The 20,143-nt window shown below is 37.8% G+C and overlaps 1 protein-coding gene across 1 annotated transcript in view; it reads right to left on the bottom strand.

Annotated features, from left to right (window-relative positions):
• Positions 1-20,143, bottom strand: part of PUM3 (pumilio RNA binding family member 3) — a 45,120-nt gene that overhangs the window by 2,653 nt on the left and 22,324 nt on the right. The window contains exons 12-20 of the mRNA XM_014309875.2: positions 18,981-18,993; positions 18,355-18,453; positions 17,226-17,279; positions 15,641-15,721; positions 13,578-13,720; positions 12,684-12,906; positions 11,556-11,643; positions 9,610-9,700; positions 197-4,057 (exon numbers count right to left, since the gene is read on the bottom strand). Of these exons, the coding sequence (XP_014165350.1) occupies positions 3,928-4,057; positions 9,610-9,700; positions 11,556-11,643; positions 12,684-12,906; positions 13,578-13,720; positions 15,641-15,721; positions 17,226-17,279; positions 18,355-18,453; positions 18,981-18,993 (922 nt within the window). The 3' untranslated portion in view covers positions 197-3,927. The remainder of the gene's footprint in view (positions 1-196; positions 4,058-9,609; positions 9,701-11,555; positions 11,644-12,683; positions 12,907-13,577; positions 13,721-15,640; positions 15,722-17,225; positions 17,280-18,354; positions 18,454-18,980; positions 18,994-20,143) is intronic.

Genomic DNA, 20,143 nt, shown 5'->3' with positions numbered 1-20,143 from the left:
CATCTCACAATGGGATGTTACAGTTCTTATCAGTCATGCACCGATATTCAATAGTCTGTTATCAGCGGAGGTCCCCTCCCGAGGAAGGTGTGAATGTGGTCATTCAAAGAGAGAGATAAGGCAAACTGCTCACTTGACAAGGTAATCAGCCATACAGATGGTAATGGAAAACATCTTGCATGCAATCTTCAACAACCTCCTTCCAAGGTAATGGAAAATACACTCTTACACAGTAATATAGATCAATACCAAGGAAATGGGTCTTCTGTCTTCTGAGAACAGAAAATAAAACAATCATTACCACCTCTTCTGTCCTAGTGCTCACAATGGTGGTTCACCCTCCAACTTCTGCTTAGTAAGATGAGAGGTGTTAGCTGGTCACAAGGGACAGGCATTTCACCTTGGGAAAATGGCTTTAAAACAAATGCCTCATAATTGCCGGCACAGCCTTTCTTCTGAGCAAGTAGCAGGCAAAAAAAAAAATTATTTGCAGCCTGTGCACTTCCATTGTTTTCTTGGCAATAAAAAAATACTACAAGCTATATTAAGTGGCTGGTAATAATTTGAGCACTTTGGATAACCTAAAGTAGTTATACAAAAAAGTACATATGAAACAAAACAAAAAGCAGACATGTTTGAAAAGCCCCAAATCAAGAAAAAACCCACTATTACTTCAGAAACTTTCAAAAACTTACTTCTCTACCTCCACACAGCCACAGAGACCCATGGCAGACTGGGACAGATACGGCACTACTATGGCACTGCATCCAAGCAGTCTCCTCACTGGGAAAAACCACGCCACTACTTGATGTAGCTTAAGCCATTGAAACAATCTTTCATATTCCACATATCCTGCTTTTTCTCTCCTTCCATTTAGGCTATTCTAGAATTTGTTTTCAATTGACATACAAGACACACCTTCACAGTAAAATTTGTGTTGTATCTCTGGCAGGAAAACAGTGACAACTACAGCATAACCTTAACTGCCTACTTAATGAAGAGAGGCATTTCTCAGCTTGTGGTAAGGAAAACTAACTGCTAGTCACTGCACATTACTGCACATAACTTAAAATAAATGATGTATGCAGACTCAAAAATGCAAATAAACTGCCTGGTACACATCCAGCTAAAGCAACCGTAAATAAAGTACACAATCAAAGCATCAGATTAGATTCATGTAAGCACACATTCTTACACAGCTTTTTGCTGTTCTGTTTATTAGCATCTTCTCTAGTTATGACTTATTTTCATTGGTCCCTGTAATCCTCTTGGTTGGAAGTATGTCTGTATCAGATTCTAAGCACTAGCTCCCCTTAATAACCCAAAAAATTGAGAAAGGTTGTACCAGACTTTTTTTCCTCTCCCTGTTTTATTGTACCATTAATTATTCAATCACAAATCTGTTGCATATTTCATTCAGGTTGGGTTTTTGGCAGTAACTGCGACTTCTTTAGAAACAGTTCACTACAGTTTAAATTCATTATCTGCTGCTAATTAAGCCGATCTGTTTTATTGTCACAAAAGAAAATCCTGTTACAGAAACTAATGAGCTCCAATCTTCAGTAACTGAGAGGACATGTTTACAAGCAGGAACGCTTAATGCCTTTGCCAATCAGAGGCTGGAATTAAGTACATTTTCTAGATGTGTATGATTAAATAGTTTAAAGCAGTGAAATGCACTATTTCATCTTTATAAATAATCTCTTGCTTCTCACTGGGGACAGTATTTGTTTGTTCACTAAAAAATTATAAGATACTCAAATAGGGAAATTCATAAAAACAAATAAATCATAAACCCAACTGTAATTTGTAGTTTACTTAGGTTACTTTGGGCAGTACATAATGTTATAGTTATGAAAATGGTTTCTAACACTGTTTATTTGCATCTGTTGATTTACTAATACTTTGCTGACTGTGCTCCCCTCTAATTCCACCTAAGTTTTTGAGTAGGTGTAAATACTTAAAGGTTAATCCCAATTAGACCTATTTGGCAATGGCATTAAGTGTTCCTGCTTGTAAACACGTCCTCTCAGTTACTGAAGATTGCAGCTCTCAAGTGTCTGCAACACGATTTTCTTTTGTGACAAAAAGCCAGATTGTTTTAATTAGCAACAGGCAGTAAATTTATATGGAAGTGAACTGTTATTAGGAAGTCTAAGTTACTGCCAAAAAAGCCAACATGAACAAAATATGCAACAGATTTATGATGACTAATTGCAGAAGTACAGAATCACAGAATGAATCAGTTTGGAAGGGACCACAGTGGGTCACTTGGTCCAACCTTCCAGCTCAAGCAAGGTTATCCTACAGCACATAGCACAGGATTATGTCCAGAGAGTTCTGGAATATCCCAGAACTCAGTGAAAGGAAACTCCACAACTTCTCTGCGCAAACCGTTTTGCTGGACAAAAAACCTCTTCCTCAGGTTCTGGTGGAACTTCTATGCATCAGTTTCCACCCTTTGCATCTTGTCCTACTGCTCAGCATCAAGAAGAGCCTGGATCCATCCTCCTGGCACCCTGCCTTTGGACACTTAGAGGCATTGATGAGGTCCTTACTCAAGTCATTTCAAGGCTGAGCAGGCCCAGTTTCCCCAGCCTTCCCCCATTGCAGAGATGCTCCAATTCCTTGATCAACTCTGTAGCTGCAGTTAGTGGTAGAGCAAAATAGGGAGGGCAAAAAAATCCCCGTCTCAATTTTCAGGTTACTGAGGGCAATAATCTAATGTTTAGAACCTGGCACAAACGTGGGAGCAATGAAATTAAGTCATAGCTAGAGAAGGTGCTGATAAACTGGATAGAAAACAGCCATGTAAGAATGTGTGCTTACATGAATCTGATGATTTGATTGTGTGCTTTAACATCAGGGCCATACAGGTGCTCCCTAGAGAACCAGTCTTCTACCTCATGCTATGCATTCAAGTCTGAGTCTAACACTGGGTAATCTGGTTGTGATGTGTGCTGAGCACTGCAGTTCCCAATGGAGTACAGGACCAGTGGTGGACCATGACAACCTGTCAGTAAATGCAGTAGTTTAGGAGACTCATTTCAAGTATGTAAAACATGGGAACTTAAACCAGCTTACTTAACCACGGCAACCAACCACTGATAGTTGTACTGTATACTTCATGTTGGGGAAGCTGTTATCTTAGGAGAAGCAATGCCTAAGTATCTGCTATTTCTAATGGAGCCACATGTTGTCAAGCTAAGCAGCAGTAAAGAGTGACTCCTACAGCTGAAGATTTAATCAGTCTGGTTCTCTGCTTGGATCAGTCTATCATCATGGCCTCAAGCACCAGCAGGGTCTTCTTTGCCTTATGAAGGAAGTTTTGGATTTTTTCCTAAATGGACAAAATAAAATATTGGCTTCATTTTTCTAAATCAAAATAAGGTACAGGAAAAATCAATAGGATACCAATTTGGTATCCTGAGGAAGTGAATTCACCCTTCCTAGGGAGGATAGTCTCCATCACAGGGCAAGTGGGACTTAAGTAGTCTTCCCAGTTGGTCTGGTTTTTGTTTTTTTGTTTTTTTTTTTTTTTTTTTCAGGAAACCTGGAGGGAAGGGGAATAAAACAAATACAGTTGCTCAAACAAAGTATGTCCAGAACAGATGCCTGTGTTTCTATGGTAACCATGACACCATACATACCATGACACCAATTTTAACAACACTTAAAACATTTCTGTGAAAGTTATCAGGAAAGATTACATGTTCAGAAATTTCCACTAGCCTTAAATCTTGAGATTTTAATATCTGAGGACAATGTTCTATTGTGCACAACAGAATGAATACAATGACAAGTTGTTTTAAAAATTATTTAATATACAAATGCATACACTGCTCCTTAAAACAACCATGGTACAAAATCTTACCAAATCTCAGTTGACTTGTATTGATGTAAATAATTGTTTTAGGTTCATTTACACTAGGAAGTCAATTTCTCCAGTAATGCTTCTATTCCTTTTACATTTTTATTCTGCTTCAGCTTTGGGATGAGCTTTTTTAATCCTTTTTTGACTGTGCTTGCCACGTTTTCATCAGTGCTTCGGAGAAGGCTGCAAAACATAGGGGAAAAATTAAGGATATCAAAGGTCCGAATGCAGGTTATAGAAAAAGAAGCAGTCCATGACAGGAAACAATAACTACTTAAGAAGAATATAGCTCAAGCCAGACACTATCATCTGGCTATAAATACTATAAAAAAGATGTAAAAATTCCATAAAATATGAAACATCAAGTCAGAACACAGCCAACAGAGGATAAATCACTCTGCAAGAAACTGCTGACCCCTATGCAATGCACATTCAAATACCGAGTCAGACCAGGTTGTTCTGGGTTTCACCCAGTCTGGGCTTCAAACCTGCCAGGCTGGGGACAGCCAGAACTCCCTGGGCCCCAGCCCGACTGCTGCACCATCCTCATGGGGAAAAGGTTTTTCTTTACAGAAAGAAAACAGCCTAAGCTTCTTCTGTTTAAGCTTGTGCCACTGCCTCTTACTCTCTACTCATACATTGCTGTGAAGGGACCAGCTCTCCATCCACCCGTTGGTGCCAGACATGCTCTCAGGAGCCCACAAGCTGCCCCTTTGCCCAGCTGAAACAGAGTTGCCCCACAGCCTCTCCTTCCCAGCCAAGGAACCCAGCCCAAGTCACCCTCCACTGAATTCACTCCAGCTGTTGGTGCCTTTCTTGTTGTGCAGGTCCTAAAATGGGATGCAGTGAAGTACATCTAATATACATCAAGCCCCTTCACTATTGTACTTTCACGCTGCAGTTAGTGAAGAACAATGAAGCCTTACCAGTTCTGTTCTCCTTTTAAAAGATACTACTTTTGGAAACCAAATCAGACTTCCCAGATAAATTCTCTTCCTCAGAAACAAAGAAAGTCATCATAAGCTGTAAAATACTATCAGCTTACTAGTGCCTGTCCTTTTCCCTTTCTTCAGTTAACAGTGAAATGTTTTTGGATTGAAGTACAAGATCTGCCAAGTTAATGACATACCAAATTTGCTACTTCAAAGTTATGAGTGAACACTGGCTAGAAAAGTGCTTTCTACAGCCATTTTGTGCAAGCCAGATCAGAACTACAAGTCTGACATACAAATAAACTAGGACTAGAAACAAATTGTAACACCCGCGCACTGGTATGAAGCAGGCTGCATGATACTGCAAGTCCTTACAATCCCTAGGATACTTCCAAGTGGCTCCCAAATTTACATCAACCTAAAAGCTTACTTCTTATCTATTTTTTAAGCAATGATTAGACATGGCAAACTGAACTGAGTAAGACATAAAGGAATTAATGTAACTAAGATGAGATTTAAATTTTGTCTCCTTTAGGGCACCAAATCCTGTGCTGGATGGCAACAATATAGGCAGAAAAGCACTGGATGTCCGTCTGACAACATCTTCAGCTACTTCATTCCCAGATTTATTTCTATGACTTTACAACAACCTTTAGCAACAAATTGTGTTACACTTTTAGCTGTAATAGTACCATTTAATCAAGAGGCCTTCTTTAAAACCGAATTCAGCTGAGAGTGATATTTTCTCATCTCTTCTATGACCCACATGCCCCTGATAAAAGCAAGGAAGTCCAGAATCCTGGAAAAGGACACCCTGAACACACTGGTAATTAACATGGAAAGGTATGTATGTTTCACTCACAAGAGACAAGGACTACAAAGTAGCAAGCCACTCGGGACTGCATTTTACTTATGTCTAAAAATGAATGCCAGCTTCTGACAGCTATACATGTGATGTTGCTCTCAAACTCATAGTAACCACAGGTATGTCAAGACAACATTATTAATACCGAACATCTGCATGTTTGATAACACAGCCAAAAGACCAACATAGTGACAGAGAGGGATATTTTTAAACTACTATTCTGTAAGTTCTTACAAGGTCTAGAAAGCTGGCACCTATGTATTTTGTGGATGCAAAACATATTCCACAGATTACAGAAATAAAGGAAGTCAATAACATATTTGGTGAAATACATTCTTATCCATGTTCTACTCTGATGCTACACATTATTTACAAATTTAAAAATATACCGAAAAGTCATATATAGAAATTTAAATAGGCAAGCATCTATGATAGTCATGTACTTACAACACTTAGTACACATGTGAGCATGCAGAGGGTCCTCTCATTACCTTTGGGATCCTCAAGATAGTACTAAGTCAGAACCAGGTCCCATATATTTTTATTACATTAAAAAGCAAGTAGGGCAAGGAAAGGAGAAGGTCCAGAGGGTACCAGGTTACTGAGAAGCCAAGCACATGCACTGCTTATAACTAACATATAAGCTTAAAGGACTAGATAGCCAAAATTTTTCAAATGGACTCACTGAGTAATTCTGAGTTTCAGATCTGCACATACGTAACAGATGGCTTCCGAAAGCCAACAACAAAACAAAAATCTATCATGGCTTTAGGAGGAACTAGCATCGTCTGAAAATTACCTCTGTCTGAACATTTGAGATTCTTTATGACAAAAGAAGTGCGTTGATTTTATATGGCCTGGTTTTTGGTAGCTGGCGGGGCCAAAAAAGTGGCTCCTGTGACAAGCTGCCAGAAGCTTCCACCACGTCTGGGAGAGCAATCCCTGATGGCTCTGAGGATGGACATGGTGCTAGCCAAAACAGGGCTAATGAGAGAGGTTGGTAACGCCTCTGTGATGACATATTTAATAAGAAATTCAAAACAAAGTAGACACACAGTTTTTTTCTACCCAGAGAAGAGGAGGAGGTGAAAACATGTAAGGGAAACAACATGGCAGCAGCAAGTCAGTGCAGAGGGAGGGGAGGAGCTGCTCCAGGCACCAGAGCCGAGATTCCCCTGCAGGCCATGGTGCAGGCCATGGTGCAGCCCATGGTGAAGCAGCTGTGCCCTTGCAGATGGAGAGAGAGGGCCCCTGCCTCCAGGGCGAGGCAGTCTGTCCTTGGAGGACTGCATCCTATGGAGGAGTGACCATACTGCAGCAATTTTGGGAGGACTGTGAGCCTGTGGGAGGGACTCATGCCACAGCAGTTTTGGGAGGACTGCTGCTCATGAAAGTGGACCCACGCCAGGGAAGTTCACGGAGAACTGTGTCCTGTGGGAGGGACCCCATGGCCTCACAGGGGAAGGATTCCTCTCCCTGAGCAGCAGAAGAAAACCCTGGGTGACAAACTGACCAAACCCCTGTGCCCTGTCTCCCTGCACTGTCTGTGGAAAGGAGGGAGGGGTTGGAGGAGAAAAAAGTGGGTTTTTTTCTCAAGGGCTTATTTTACTTCTCATTATCCTCTGCTGATTCTGTTAGTAATAAATTCACTTTCTACCTTTAAGTTAAACCTGTTTTGCACTTGGAGTGTTTTCGCCCAGACCTTATCATAACTCATGAACCCTTTGATAATTTTTTTTTCTCTCCTCTGCCCAGCTGTGGCAGGGGAGGGTGACTGAGCGGCTTTCATGGGTGCCTGGCATTTGGTCACTGTCAAACCACGACAAGAAGCACCTGGGTTTTTTAAATTAAAAGGTTTTTTAAAACTCAGCCATTACATAATTTTAAAGAATCCCCTGCTGTTACTTTACACCAGACTAAAAAAAATTAATCACTGCTGTACAGTTTAGGTAGTCTCTTGGCTTCAGTGCATGCAGTTAAACAAAAATGCCGTTAATTGCTATGTGATAGTGAAGTAAGCCAGTGTGACATGAAATGGAACAAAAGGAGATGGTTATGTTTGTGTGTTCTCAGCTGCCTAAACAAAAGGACATCATGCCTAAAAAGTCATCAAGAGAAGTTCACTCTAGAAAGAATTTAGATTTAAGTGAAATAAACCAAAGACTACCAACAAAATTCCATCAAACATACAAACAAACAGTCCTACAATATACTTTTTTCTCTCATTCCTGTTAGTTAAGTTTCATTATGGATGAAACACTATCAGTCTGGGAGGTAAGATCCCCAGTGTGGTAACAAAGGACACTTCTCAAGGCTCCACTTGTAGTGACATGAATAATAGCAGAAACGGAGAAAGACTGCCATTCCTCACACTTTTCCACAAAATACACCACTCCTGTACCAGTTTCTTTTATGATCAGTTAAAACAGTCTTCAATGTCTATTAAAAGACTATTGTTACAGTGATCACAAACAGTTATTAAAGTGTTAAATATAGGAAAAATCTATTAATTTACTTTACAAATGTATTTGGACAATCCTAACAGCTTAGAACATATACCAGCAATATCATATGTTAAATGAATCGGTTCAGCCTTGACTTAAAGGAAAAACATCCAAGCATTAATATAGTGTCAGTGAGTAAGCCTTTCTAACAAAACTTCACTGAACACCTGTGCACAGGATCAGATAACTTAAAGGCATTAGGTGCATTTGTTGAATTCTAAAGGCCTGTTACAAGAGGCAAAGAAAGAGCATTATCATTTTGGCAGCTGAACAATCTTAACAGCCACATACATATGACTAGTAAGATGTGAACTGTTTTTTTACCTGGATTGAAACTACTCTTCTACTACCAGTTCTTCTCACTAGTGATCTGAGTGACAATGACTAAAAAAAGTTAGAATTAAACTCAGATTAGCTAACAGAAGTAAAAATGGCTTTTGATTCACCTTGCAAACAGCACAAACATTGAAGTAGCCCTACTCTAAACTGATAAATAGCAGAGATGGAAGGCAAAGAGCAAGGAATCTAAAAGTAACTTCAGGAGAGAGAAAAATGGAGAAAAAAAAAAAAGACCAAGGGACTTAATGGTCAAAATCACGTTGTCTGTTTGAATTGTTTGCTGACTTTGCTTCAGTGAAAGTCTTTATGAGGTGCCAGAAGGGCAAGGTTGATATAGAAGTTCCAGAACACAGACCACATACTTCAGGTTATGGAACAAAACCTTGGGTTTCTATGACCTGATATTGACAAGCAGCTACAAAGTGAAAGCAGTGATGATTAACACTGCAGTTCACTCTTGATAAAACAAAATGTTAATCTTAATCTGATCCCTGTAAGGTATTTTTGATTTCACTAGTTGCATGATTCACTACTTCAAATTTGTGAGCCAGTTAGCTCATCATAGGTCTTTGCATATAAGTCTATTCTTATGTATGGTCTCTTCCAAACACTTCTCTGCTTCAGAGAGAACTTTTTAGGCTTTGCAATTAAGGCATCAACACAAAACAGTAATTTACCAAAACAAACAAAACAAAACAAAACAATTTCCAGATTTTTGTATGCTGCCACCAGTCCCAGATATTCTGAAGTTAATTATTTTAATGTAGCTATTTGTGGACTGCTCTTTTGAGACTTTTGTGCTTGTGAAACAAGACATGGTAGGTACAATTTTAAAAATAATTTTGTTTTTAATCTTCAGATTTTCTGATACTGAGCTGCTTCCTAGTACTCCAAAAGATGAAACTCAAGGAATAATCTATGGAAACTCTGATTTGAATTTTTCTAATCCCTGTTTCGTTCAAGACTTGCCAGCTGCATTCAAGATAGCACATGCTGAATATCATTTTGTTGGTAGAAATTGCAATTGATATTCTCTCAGCTGTTCAAGAAATTAACAATGTAATCAAATCAGAAGTAGTCATGCACCACACTTACCAACAAAGAATAATGGCACCTCGATTTACTTCTGCCCAAGTCTTCAGATTCTCAATACCAACATGTTCCACCAGCGTTCTCCCAAAGCAAACTGCAAAATGTGAGAAAGAAGCAGGGGAGTAAAAAAATGAGACAATATCTTTGTACAAAGAAGCCTGTTGAAAGTTCTCTGTAGTTTTGATTCAATCAAATAGTTTTCAGTCCCCCAAGTATTCACAAAGTTCTGCCCTCTCAAAATAATTGACTGTTCAATGCAATGCAGACCTTTATAGATATTAGACTGTTTCCAAGCACTGCATGGAATTTGTTAGACAACAGCAGCACTGTGTGACAGTTTATTATTATAAAGTATGCAAACTTGTTTGTTTTTTAAAAAGAGTCTAAAAGGCTATTAATATCTTAGAGCAGGCTTCCAGTCCAAAGAGAGAACTCAGCAAGAATCACAGAATCATTCTGGTTAAACAGATCATGGTATGCAATATATTAAACACGCAAACACCTCTGTTGAAAAATGCTACATTTTAAGCATCTGACTCTACAACTGAAGGAAAATAATTTGAACAGAAGTTACTTAAAATTTCAGAGCTAATCCTTTACTGATATCTTTTTCAGCTGTACTGATGCTCCAGAGCTCTAGTCCTTCAGTGGCTTCAAAAGCCTAAGCTGTCTTCAGACTCATTACATTAACCTAGGTTGACTTCAAGGCCCCAGCTGAATTTAAAGAACTGAACTGCATGGAAACTGTTCTTTCAACTTAGCTTGCTGAGCAAACTTATCAGTAAACAATGCAAAAAACCCCACTCGACCCCAACACCAGCCTCCAAGCACTGCAGCTATTTTTTGCTTTCACTTTAGATCCTAATTCCACCTGAAGACAGGTTAGATTTTATATAACTTGCTCCCCATGTGACAGCAATTTGTTTAGGGTTTAATGACAATTTAATAAACTTAGACCAGAAATTCTGAATGGTACTTTTTGGAGAAAACCAAAGGGAAGAGCATGTGATTAAACTGGAAATTGCACAATTTTTACAGATATAAATCCAGATTAAGATCATCATTTCAGATAGGCAAGTCTCTGAAAGACGCAACAGTTCTCCTTTGGACATTTTCAACTATCTGCTTGAGAAGTGGAAAAACAGATTACTTTCAGAAACATTTAATAAAACACAACTAACATTTTTAAAGGAAATAGTGGCTACCTGAATGTAGCAAGAGGAAAAGAAATAAAAAGTTTAACAAGATCTGATCATTCTACACAGACAAAAAGACTATTACACACAGAGAAGTTCCCTCAGATTACACTTTGCCAACCACGTGCTTTCATTTCTTGAGCTTTTTGTATGAGAAAAAGTAATAACAATTAGGATAGAGTGATACACACAGAAGATTTTACAGTTACATAATAACATAAGTTTAAAAGCTAAATTAAGATGAGAACATCTGTGCCCAATATCTGCCTTATGGAACATAAACTAGCAAAGATGTCCTATTTTTGTGCACAAATTATTTTAGTAACAGTTACAAAGCATTAACCCAGCAGCACTAATGAACACAGCAAAGATTACAGCCCGGTTTACAAGCACTAATGAAACAGGGGCTCCTGTAAGAAAGACTTCACTGTTTCTATTATTATCCTTAAACTACTATGTAATTTAGCAAAGCTATCAAGACATTTTAAGCATAGAAATAAACTCCGCCCCAAATACACATTAAAGCACTAAGAAAAAAAACCGAACCACTGCTTGCATTGCAAACAAAACCAAACATATCCTTGGCATTCTGTTTGCATAACAGCTCACAACAGCAAAAAGATAGAAACAATAACATTAAATTTTCCATATACTAGTATACTCAAAGAAATAACTGCAACTATCTTATCTGAGGTCAGATAGCAAAATACTCTGAAGTCAATCTGAGAAAATAAAGCTGTATTTCCAACATACCTTCTTTTCCGCTTGCTTTCATTTTTTCATCTTGCTCTATTAACCATTTCAAAACTAGATGGCCTGCCGGATGTTCTGCAACGTGGAGCTTTAAGGGGAACAGACAAACAAAAAAACCCCAAAATTATTTAGTGATGTTGGTTCAAAATTCAGTTACATGTCTGGCCATAAATATTTCTGCTTGGTTTATTCACTCTGCCGTCACACTGATTCACTGAGTCATGGCCTATGCTAGTATCAACAAGTTCGAAGTAAATTTCTGGTTACTCATTTAAATTGACCATTTTAACTCTCACCATCTTCCCTGAAACATTTAACTTTTCAGTAATATAAACTATATCAACCAACAATTCATCCACCCTTCAAGGACTTCATTCTTAATAAACAAAACCTCCTGGTCTGTCTCTGCCAGAACTTCTAGACCTTTCACATTTCCACACCTGAAAATCAACTACAGTATGGTTTAGAGAAAGTCACAGAAAACATGTGTAGTTCACATTAAAATTTCATTAAATGTCTATCAAAGAATGTGAAACACAGCGCTAAAGCACCACAACTATGGAAATCTGGAGATATCTATCTCAAATACAGCATGCATCATATTTTTTTGTTTTCTAGTCTATGGACAGATATCTGACTGAGTTTAACAAAGTAGGGGAGGGAAACTCTTTGAAGAGAAGGTCATACTTTGAAGACAAACAGTGCTTATCTAAGATCTTTCCTTGCATGGAGATATGCCTGAAAGGCAAGAGATCCTGTCCCTCTCAATGTAAACAGTCCAATGACCTGTAAAACTTTGATAAAGGCTTGACTGCACAGTGATAACATTAGACTGTGTAACATGCTTGTCAGCAACCTCCCCACTAAGTGTTCAAAGCATTTCTGAAGATTGAAAATCATGAAGCACCTTGCCCTACAACTCATATGAAATGCTGGCTCAAGCCATCTCTCCAGATGCACTAATAATAAACTATGAATTCAACAAGTCAGAAAACAAGATCACATCTAATGTGCAAATGCTATCAGCGCAGTACACTGATGACTTACATAAAGGAAATCAAGACCAGACTTTATTTTACTAATGCAGAATATCTGCAAGATCTCAGCACCTTGTCTTCTGTACATTACCTGTCCATCACGGCCCCCTGGAACCAGCTCTTCTGCTGCTAACTTAGCAATTGCATCTAGTGCAGGCTGGATGTCACCAAGAGCTGTTCTTAAAATATCAGCAACCAAGACAAAAGTAGCTTTGTCTATGATTACTTCCTGGGTATGTTCTTGCAAATATTCTAGCAAAGGTGAGGAAATGGCTTCCAGGAGTTCATGACGACGGAGCTCAGTATTCTTCTTACTGATGAAAGAGACAGCACATTACTGCAGAAGATTTGCACTGTACACGCATCAAGTAACAAGAAATTTCAGAATGTATGTGCTATTTGAGACATTTAAATTATTGCTAGATTCAAATGCAGGCATTATTGTTCCCTCTGTTTCATGTACAATTAAATGCATGTTGGACACAGAATTAAGAACACATGGAGTGAAAATGTGTTTAAAGCTGACTGTCTCAAAACCTCTAAGTTTTTTCTTGTAAGTAACATTTACTATTTATTTGCATTTTGTTATCCCAACTATGGCAATGTATTTTTACACAGCTTACTAGTCATGTAGAACTGCTCCTTCTTCAAAAGCTGGTAAGCATCAATGTCAATACCAGAGACTGAAATCAAATTAACAATTTCCGTTCTTATTACTAGATTTTGAGATATACTTTTATGCTCGCCAAAGCACCAGTAATGCATATTACAAATTTTCTTCTACACTGAATTTGATACATGAGCTTACACACAAAATATATCACAATATTTGCCCTTTATAAAGGGGGCAAACATGTATTATTTATATATATTTACATTACTTAGACTTATTATGAAGAAAAGTTGAAATTAAATCATGACAAAAAGTTGCATGACTTCTTCTGGGCTCTCAAGAAAAACCATGTAACTTTCACATCTGAGTTACCTATAGGCGTTTCCATCTCCCTGTTGCAGAAGTGTGATGATTTCTGGAACAAAATGTGCAGGATCTCTAGGACTTAGCAAGTACAACAAGACCTTCTTTCCATATTTGTTGTTTATTATATCAGGCAAAGAAGCCTTTATTTCCTGTGGGAGTAAACAAACAACAACAAAACATTAATGAAATAATAGTTCTTGGTCACTATCAGTATTAGGACTGTACCAGAAGAAACTCTAAATGACAGAGACATGCTATCTCTTGTTGGTAATGTATCCATCTTTTTGGAGTCCTCATGAAAGAGACAGATTTTGTGCTGAAATCTGCCTGAATCCTTACACATGCCAGGCACTCAGTGTACAGTTCCAATCACATACAAAAGTTCAAAGCACCACAGACAGACTTTGGTCCAGGATTAAGATTCTGTGGACCTGAGAGATGATAAGAAGAGACTTTCCTTCAGAGGATTTAAAGAGTTTAAAGCCCTCCTTTACCTACTAATTCTCAGCCCATACTGCCAACCCAGACAAATGATGAATTTTGCAATACTACCAAAAAAAATCCAAACCAACAAAAACACCCCCAAAACAAAACAAAGCAAAAAAAAAAAAAAAAAACCAAACAAAAAAAACAAACAAAAAAAACCCCAACAAACCACCCCTTGCTTTTTCTCTGTCTCAAGCTTTACTAGTTTTTTTATCTTCCTAAAGCTGTATTTCTTTATGGGCAGAATGATAATCTCCATAAGGTATCTTTGAAGTCTAGCTGCTCTTTGAAATAATTTTAAAGATTGGTTTCTTCTACAGAATGTGCTTCAATCCTTGATTTTAAGATGCCCTCACCTCATCATCTGCTACTAGTTTTCATTAACTATCTGAAGAGCTGGTTTTGACCTAAGAATTTTTTCCCTCTTCCTGCCATTCTTTCCCTGTTCTCGACCACACATAAGCCCTGATGGGCCGACTGCGTATGTGTGAAGGCCACGTCGTGCTCTCCATTTTCTGTCCAGATTGATGTTGTAGGATGAGCAAACAGTAAACATTCCATTACTTTTGGTAATAGATTAATTCTTGATCTCAGATGAATCTGTAATTAAATGACATCTTGGAAGCTCAGCTAAAGACACAGTATCTGAACTAATAAACTCTCCAGAAAGCAGAGTGCTTGTTACACAGTACAGGAATAGGTCAAATATCTCACACTAGGACAGCTCAGATATGTCAGAACTTATTTCCTTAGACCTTTCCCAGAAGTTGTTACATTCCAGGTTTGGCTCTGGGAACCAAATCCAGCTGCAATCACAGCTGAAATCCTTGAGGAACAAAAGCCACCTCCACATGAAGATGCTTTCATCGCTCCAGACCCATTAGAGAGGCACAGTCTAAGGGCCAAATCCCTATGATAGGGTAAAAAAATCCCAACTGCACCTTACACAAAGTTGCACAAGGGAAGAATTGTTCCTACTTTGCAAAACAAGCCTCATCGAACCACTTTCTTCTTACATTCCTTCTCCACATACAGAAGATTTGCCTCATCTTTATCTTCCTGCCACTTCCCCTAAACCCACCAGCCCTTACAGCTATAGCATGAGTACTACTGCAAGCAGATTACAGCACATACGTCAACGTGAATTTCTCTGCTGAGAGGATGCGAATAGTTTTGCTTGTAAAACAATAAGGTACCATCATCATTCTCAAGTTTTCCACCAATTTCATCTCTAGAAATACTAGTAGAGCTCAAACTTCTATGATAAAAGACATTGACTTTAAAGAGACTCCAGTCACCCCTTATCCAGAATGAATGTGTACTAAAAGGGAAAATTCCAGCAAGTACTGAACCTAGTTTAAAAATTAATTCAAATAAATAATTAAAATTATGTCTGAAAGTGCTACAGTCTGCTAGGAAAAGAAAAAACTAATCATGATACATAAATATAATGAAACAGAAAAGATGGGAAGTATTTAAATAGTCTAAAAAAGCAGATGGATTCCTACTTTCATCCTCCTATACACTGACAAACACATTAACACGATTTAATATACTATTTTAGGAGAAATTCAATTACTTACTGATATAATTAACTGTTTCACAAGTTTAGTGTCATCAATGCAATCAAATGCTGCCAGCAAGACCAAATGAGAAAATTCACCCTGCAAAGATGAGACATCAAAAACCACATGCAATATTTTTTTATGAATATACTAACTGACTTAGAATCAGGATTTCTGAGGGTTTGTCTCAAACATAACATGAAGCACAAGCAAATTCTGACTACTGTCAAAGAATGAGAGAAGTCCAACATTTAGGTTTCTTTTCAAAAGCAAGGCTTTTCAAAAGAAGTATGTTGTTAAAACAAAGATAAATCTCCCATTTCAAGTGGATATACTGTTTTATCACATGCAAGCTATTAACTACAGCAACATGAAATACAGACTTTATTTCTATTGTTGATTTGCCTAGAAGTGAACTAAGTCACATACAATGTTTTTGGAGATCATATCTCTGCAATGAGCCATACAGTCTTTACTGCATTGCTGGACATCAAGTCCCCAGTATACTCAAAAGGGCACAAATCAGTTCACTTGTACGTCAGTGAGGCTCTACATTGAAGTGAAACCAGATCTTCTGTGCTCCAGTGTTGCATCAGTTATTATTCACCCACTGTCCCATATTTCCATATAATTTATAAAATGAAACAATTCATTTATTCTAGTGGAAAATTATGGAGAGAAAGATTACCTAGACCAGTGGCCCTCAAAGTGGGCTGCACAAGACAACCCACTGTGGTGCAGAAAGGAAATATTTTTGGAACCATTAATAAAAAATAAAAATAGCCTCTGATTATTTTTATCTCATCCTTTCAAATTTTCTATTTCTATTATAATGTACACACTATAGTAGTAAAGGCATGTGATTTATACATAAATATATATATTGGGGATATATGCCCAGGATGTGATCAAAACGCTTGAATGCCACTGATTGGGACCACAATAACTATCAACAAATAAAAAAACCCACAGTAAACAGGAAGAGAAGTTTATAAAGCTCTTCTTTACACCTACGGTTTTGCCAGTTGGTGTAGGTATGAAATCTGGTTTCAACTGTTACTCTGCTGGTACTGCAGACTCCAAAAACATGTTTTTCATTAAAAAATAAAATAGATTTCTTCCAGTGTATGCCAATGTATTTTGAACCTTCCTGACCTGACAAAAATATTGAGCATCTTCTAAGAAATACACACATTCAGAGCCTTCTCAGTGACATCTCCAGCATATCTTGATTTTAATTCCTCCTCTTTATACAGGTTGTTTTACACCCAACCAAGGAGGATTAACCAATGAGCCGCATGAAGATGCAATACAAAGTTGGGATCAACAAAATAAAAAGCAGAAAGAAAACTGAGGAATAATAATGAACTCAGCCATAATGAAGCATAGTAGTACGTGCAGTGCTCACACTGAAGCTTCTTGGCACATCTTCAAATATTCCATATAGTTCAATTATTTTATATCATCTAATACATCACTGGTATTTTAAGACTGGTTTTATTAAGATTTCAAAATTGTTCCCAGTACCAAAGAATATTTGAGCTAGCCTCTATCAAACCACTAGTTTCAGAGACTATGAAATAAATGGTTAATGAACACTTACCGTTGCTATTTTTTCAATATATGTCTTCATTGTTTTCACAATGACTTTTCTGTCCTATCCAAAAGAAAAGAGGAAACTCAAATGAGCCTAGAATACCAATGATTCTGAGTAACTAAACCGCTATTTACACCTTTCAAAAAGATAATCTTCAATTTGCTTTCTAAGGCAAAGGCATCTATCAAAGACTAACATATATTCTATTACTTTACACCCAGAACCAATACGGAAAGTTAAACCTGAATTGTGACTTGATCCCAGAGAGATCCTGTGGTATATTTACAAGTCCAGATCACCAATGGGACATGTCAAAAAAACTTGGAAAAACCAGAGCAAACAAAGAACCCCAAACCATCACATATGTTCATTCATACTTTGTCCATTAATTAAAGGAGAATGCACTTCATCTCTTCATTTGGTAAGAAACATATTCAACAGAACTTGAAACTCTAGCTTGGTTTAAACTCCTATTACTAGCAAGAATATTTTGTCAGAAAGTTCCCTCCTTGTATTTTTGGCTCGTGGAATCACTGCTCAGTCTTCTTTAGATCCATTACTACGCCTAGATCCTAGGAACTTTTTTTTTTTTTTTGCATTTTTTAACAAGTGGACTATTTCAATAAGTCATCTTTTTTATTTTCTAATATAGAAAAACATAGGAGGCATTACATTATTTCCAAGATGTGATGACGTATTACACCAAAGAATTTCTGGATACCGTATCAGGTGATGAAACTAAACCACACTTCCTATAACATTTTGCAAGTCTTGGCATTCTAAAGCCAAACATGGTTTCACATTATGACTTCTTTACTGTCCTCTCCCTACTGTCAATTTCACTTATATTAAGAAACCCATGGGATAAATGAAATGCCAATAATCTTACAGTGGAAAAATTACTCCAGGTGTCACTGCCAAAACCTCTGCTAAAAATAAAAGGAGATGCTTCTGCTATAGAAGTTCTAATGAAAGCATTTGAGTCACAAAAAGCACTGCTTAAGTTTGCCAATAGATAAAGACGGGCCAGTTTTTAACCTTGCCCTCAAATTGCTAATTGCTTCAAAATGTGCACAAGCAGAAGGACCCATATGGGCAGTCAGAGAGAACTAAGTAGAGGGAAACCAAACATTACCTTGGGAGTGCCATGCCATAAACAATGCATTGCTACACGGGCTCCATCGTGAGTGTGTGCCAGGTAGATGACAGCCTCTCTGATAGCTTCTATCATTTCCTGGGGAAGAAAAGGTGATAAAGCAAAAAGATAAAGAAAAGGCTTGAGGAACTCAAGGCTGGTGGGCAAGAAAGAATTATTTTGTCTGCCCAAATGATACTGCTCTACACTCCATTACTGGCTCTACAGAACCACTCTCATTTCCCTGACCTATGAAAAACTGCCCCAACAGCAGTCCAAAAGACTGTAAATGACACAAGCTTTCTGTCTTTAAAATTACACTGTTTGTCATAATCATGCCATGAAATCACAACTGTATTGAAGCCTGTCAGCTGTCCTATTACAAAAAAATCAACAAAGGGTACTCAGAATTGAGACAGAAATTAGAGAAAAAGACAACCATCAATTTAGGAAGAAATCTTTGAAGCTGATGCATATTCATACATACAGAGTATTAGCCAGGAAGTAAGAAGAACTAAAGTCATTTAAGCAGCAGGTTATGTTATAAATCAGATATTACAAGACATAGCCAGATGTTTTGTCTTCATATCAAATGAATGAAGTTTTCTGAAGCTATCTGACAATACCATTGTCAGATAGCTTCAGAAAAGAAGAAAAAAGAAAAAGCCAAAGAAAAATATCAAATCAAATCAAATGACACCCTCTTGGATTACTAGATACTACTTCTGTTACTATCCAATAGATTTCCTCAAAGTGCAGTTCCCATCCATGCCTCCTTCTATCCCTACCTAGAGTTCTTGCTCTTTAGCCAAAGGCCCCAACTATTTTACCAATTATTTGCAAACTGTTCAGTCACAACACAATTGATGTCACTACTTGTAAGCACAGGCAGGAAAAGATCTGCAGAAGGGGTTTCCAAACCCCGAACAGCATGTCCATATACTAGCACATTTGCCCAGAAAGCCAAGCAAGGAGATACAACCTTATTCCCCTGATTCATGCAAGCCTATGAAACCAAAAGCATTCTCAGATGTAGCATTACATAAAACCATGTACAGGAATGTTCTGGGCTCTGAAGATTTGGACTCAGAACAGGCCCTAACTAGTCCACTTCCCTACCCTTAGCTTTGGGTTTATTAACAGTACCAAAGAGTATTCAGGAGTCAAGTCTGGCAGAAAGAAGCAAGAGACAGCAAGTTTAGAAGGCTCTGCCTGACTTGAAGTGAGATGGCTCTGAGTTGCAGAACCAAGGTGAGGGTAATGGACAGACCTTGAAGATAGGTTAAGTCAAACAAGATACCAGCTTAAACCATGTCATATCATACAGACAGATTTAGGCCTAAATACAAGAATGTCTAATGTAACCTTAAGTCTACAATTTAATACGGATATAGCAAACAAAGTTTTGGTTGCTGACAGAAGGGCCAATCTCATTGCATTTTGGTCAAGATATTTTTGGACAATCATTGAGAGTTGTTAAGAAACAACACACTGGAAAGCTAAACTACTGCAAGCAATGGTCCTCACTTTAATTACATTCTCCAGCTACTGAAAACGGTCATTTAGCAGGAAGAGAGGAAACATCAAAGTCATCTCACTTTTTAAAAAAAAATTCAACTATCACAAACATTTATGAAAGTTCACTGTAGCTATAAATCTCCACACAACACTACCCTCCCATCCTCCATCTAGAATCACCAGATGTGTAGAACTCTATTAATGAAAAATGTGTACTCTTGTTGAGTTAACTTAAAACATTTTCACAAGAAGATAAAAAACATTCCACAGA

The sequence above is a fragment of the Geospiza fortis genome, unplaced genomic scaffold (genome assembly GCF_000277835.1).
Source record: "Geospiza fortis unplaced genomic scaffold, GeoFor_1.0 scaffold456, whole genome shotgun sequence".
In the NCBI taxonomy this organism is placed as follows: domain Eukaryota; kingdom Metazoa; phylum Chordata; class Aves; order Passeriformes; family Thraupidae; genus Geospiza; species Geospiza fortis.
Note: the sequence above shows the minus strand (reverse complement) of the source record. Positions and strands in the feature narration are given on the sequence as shown.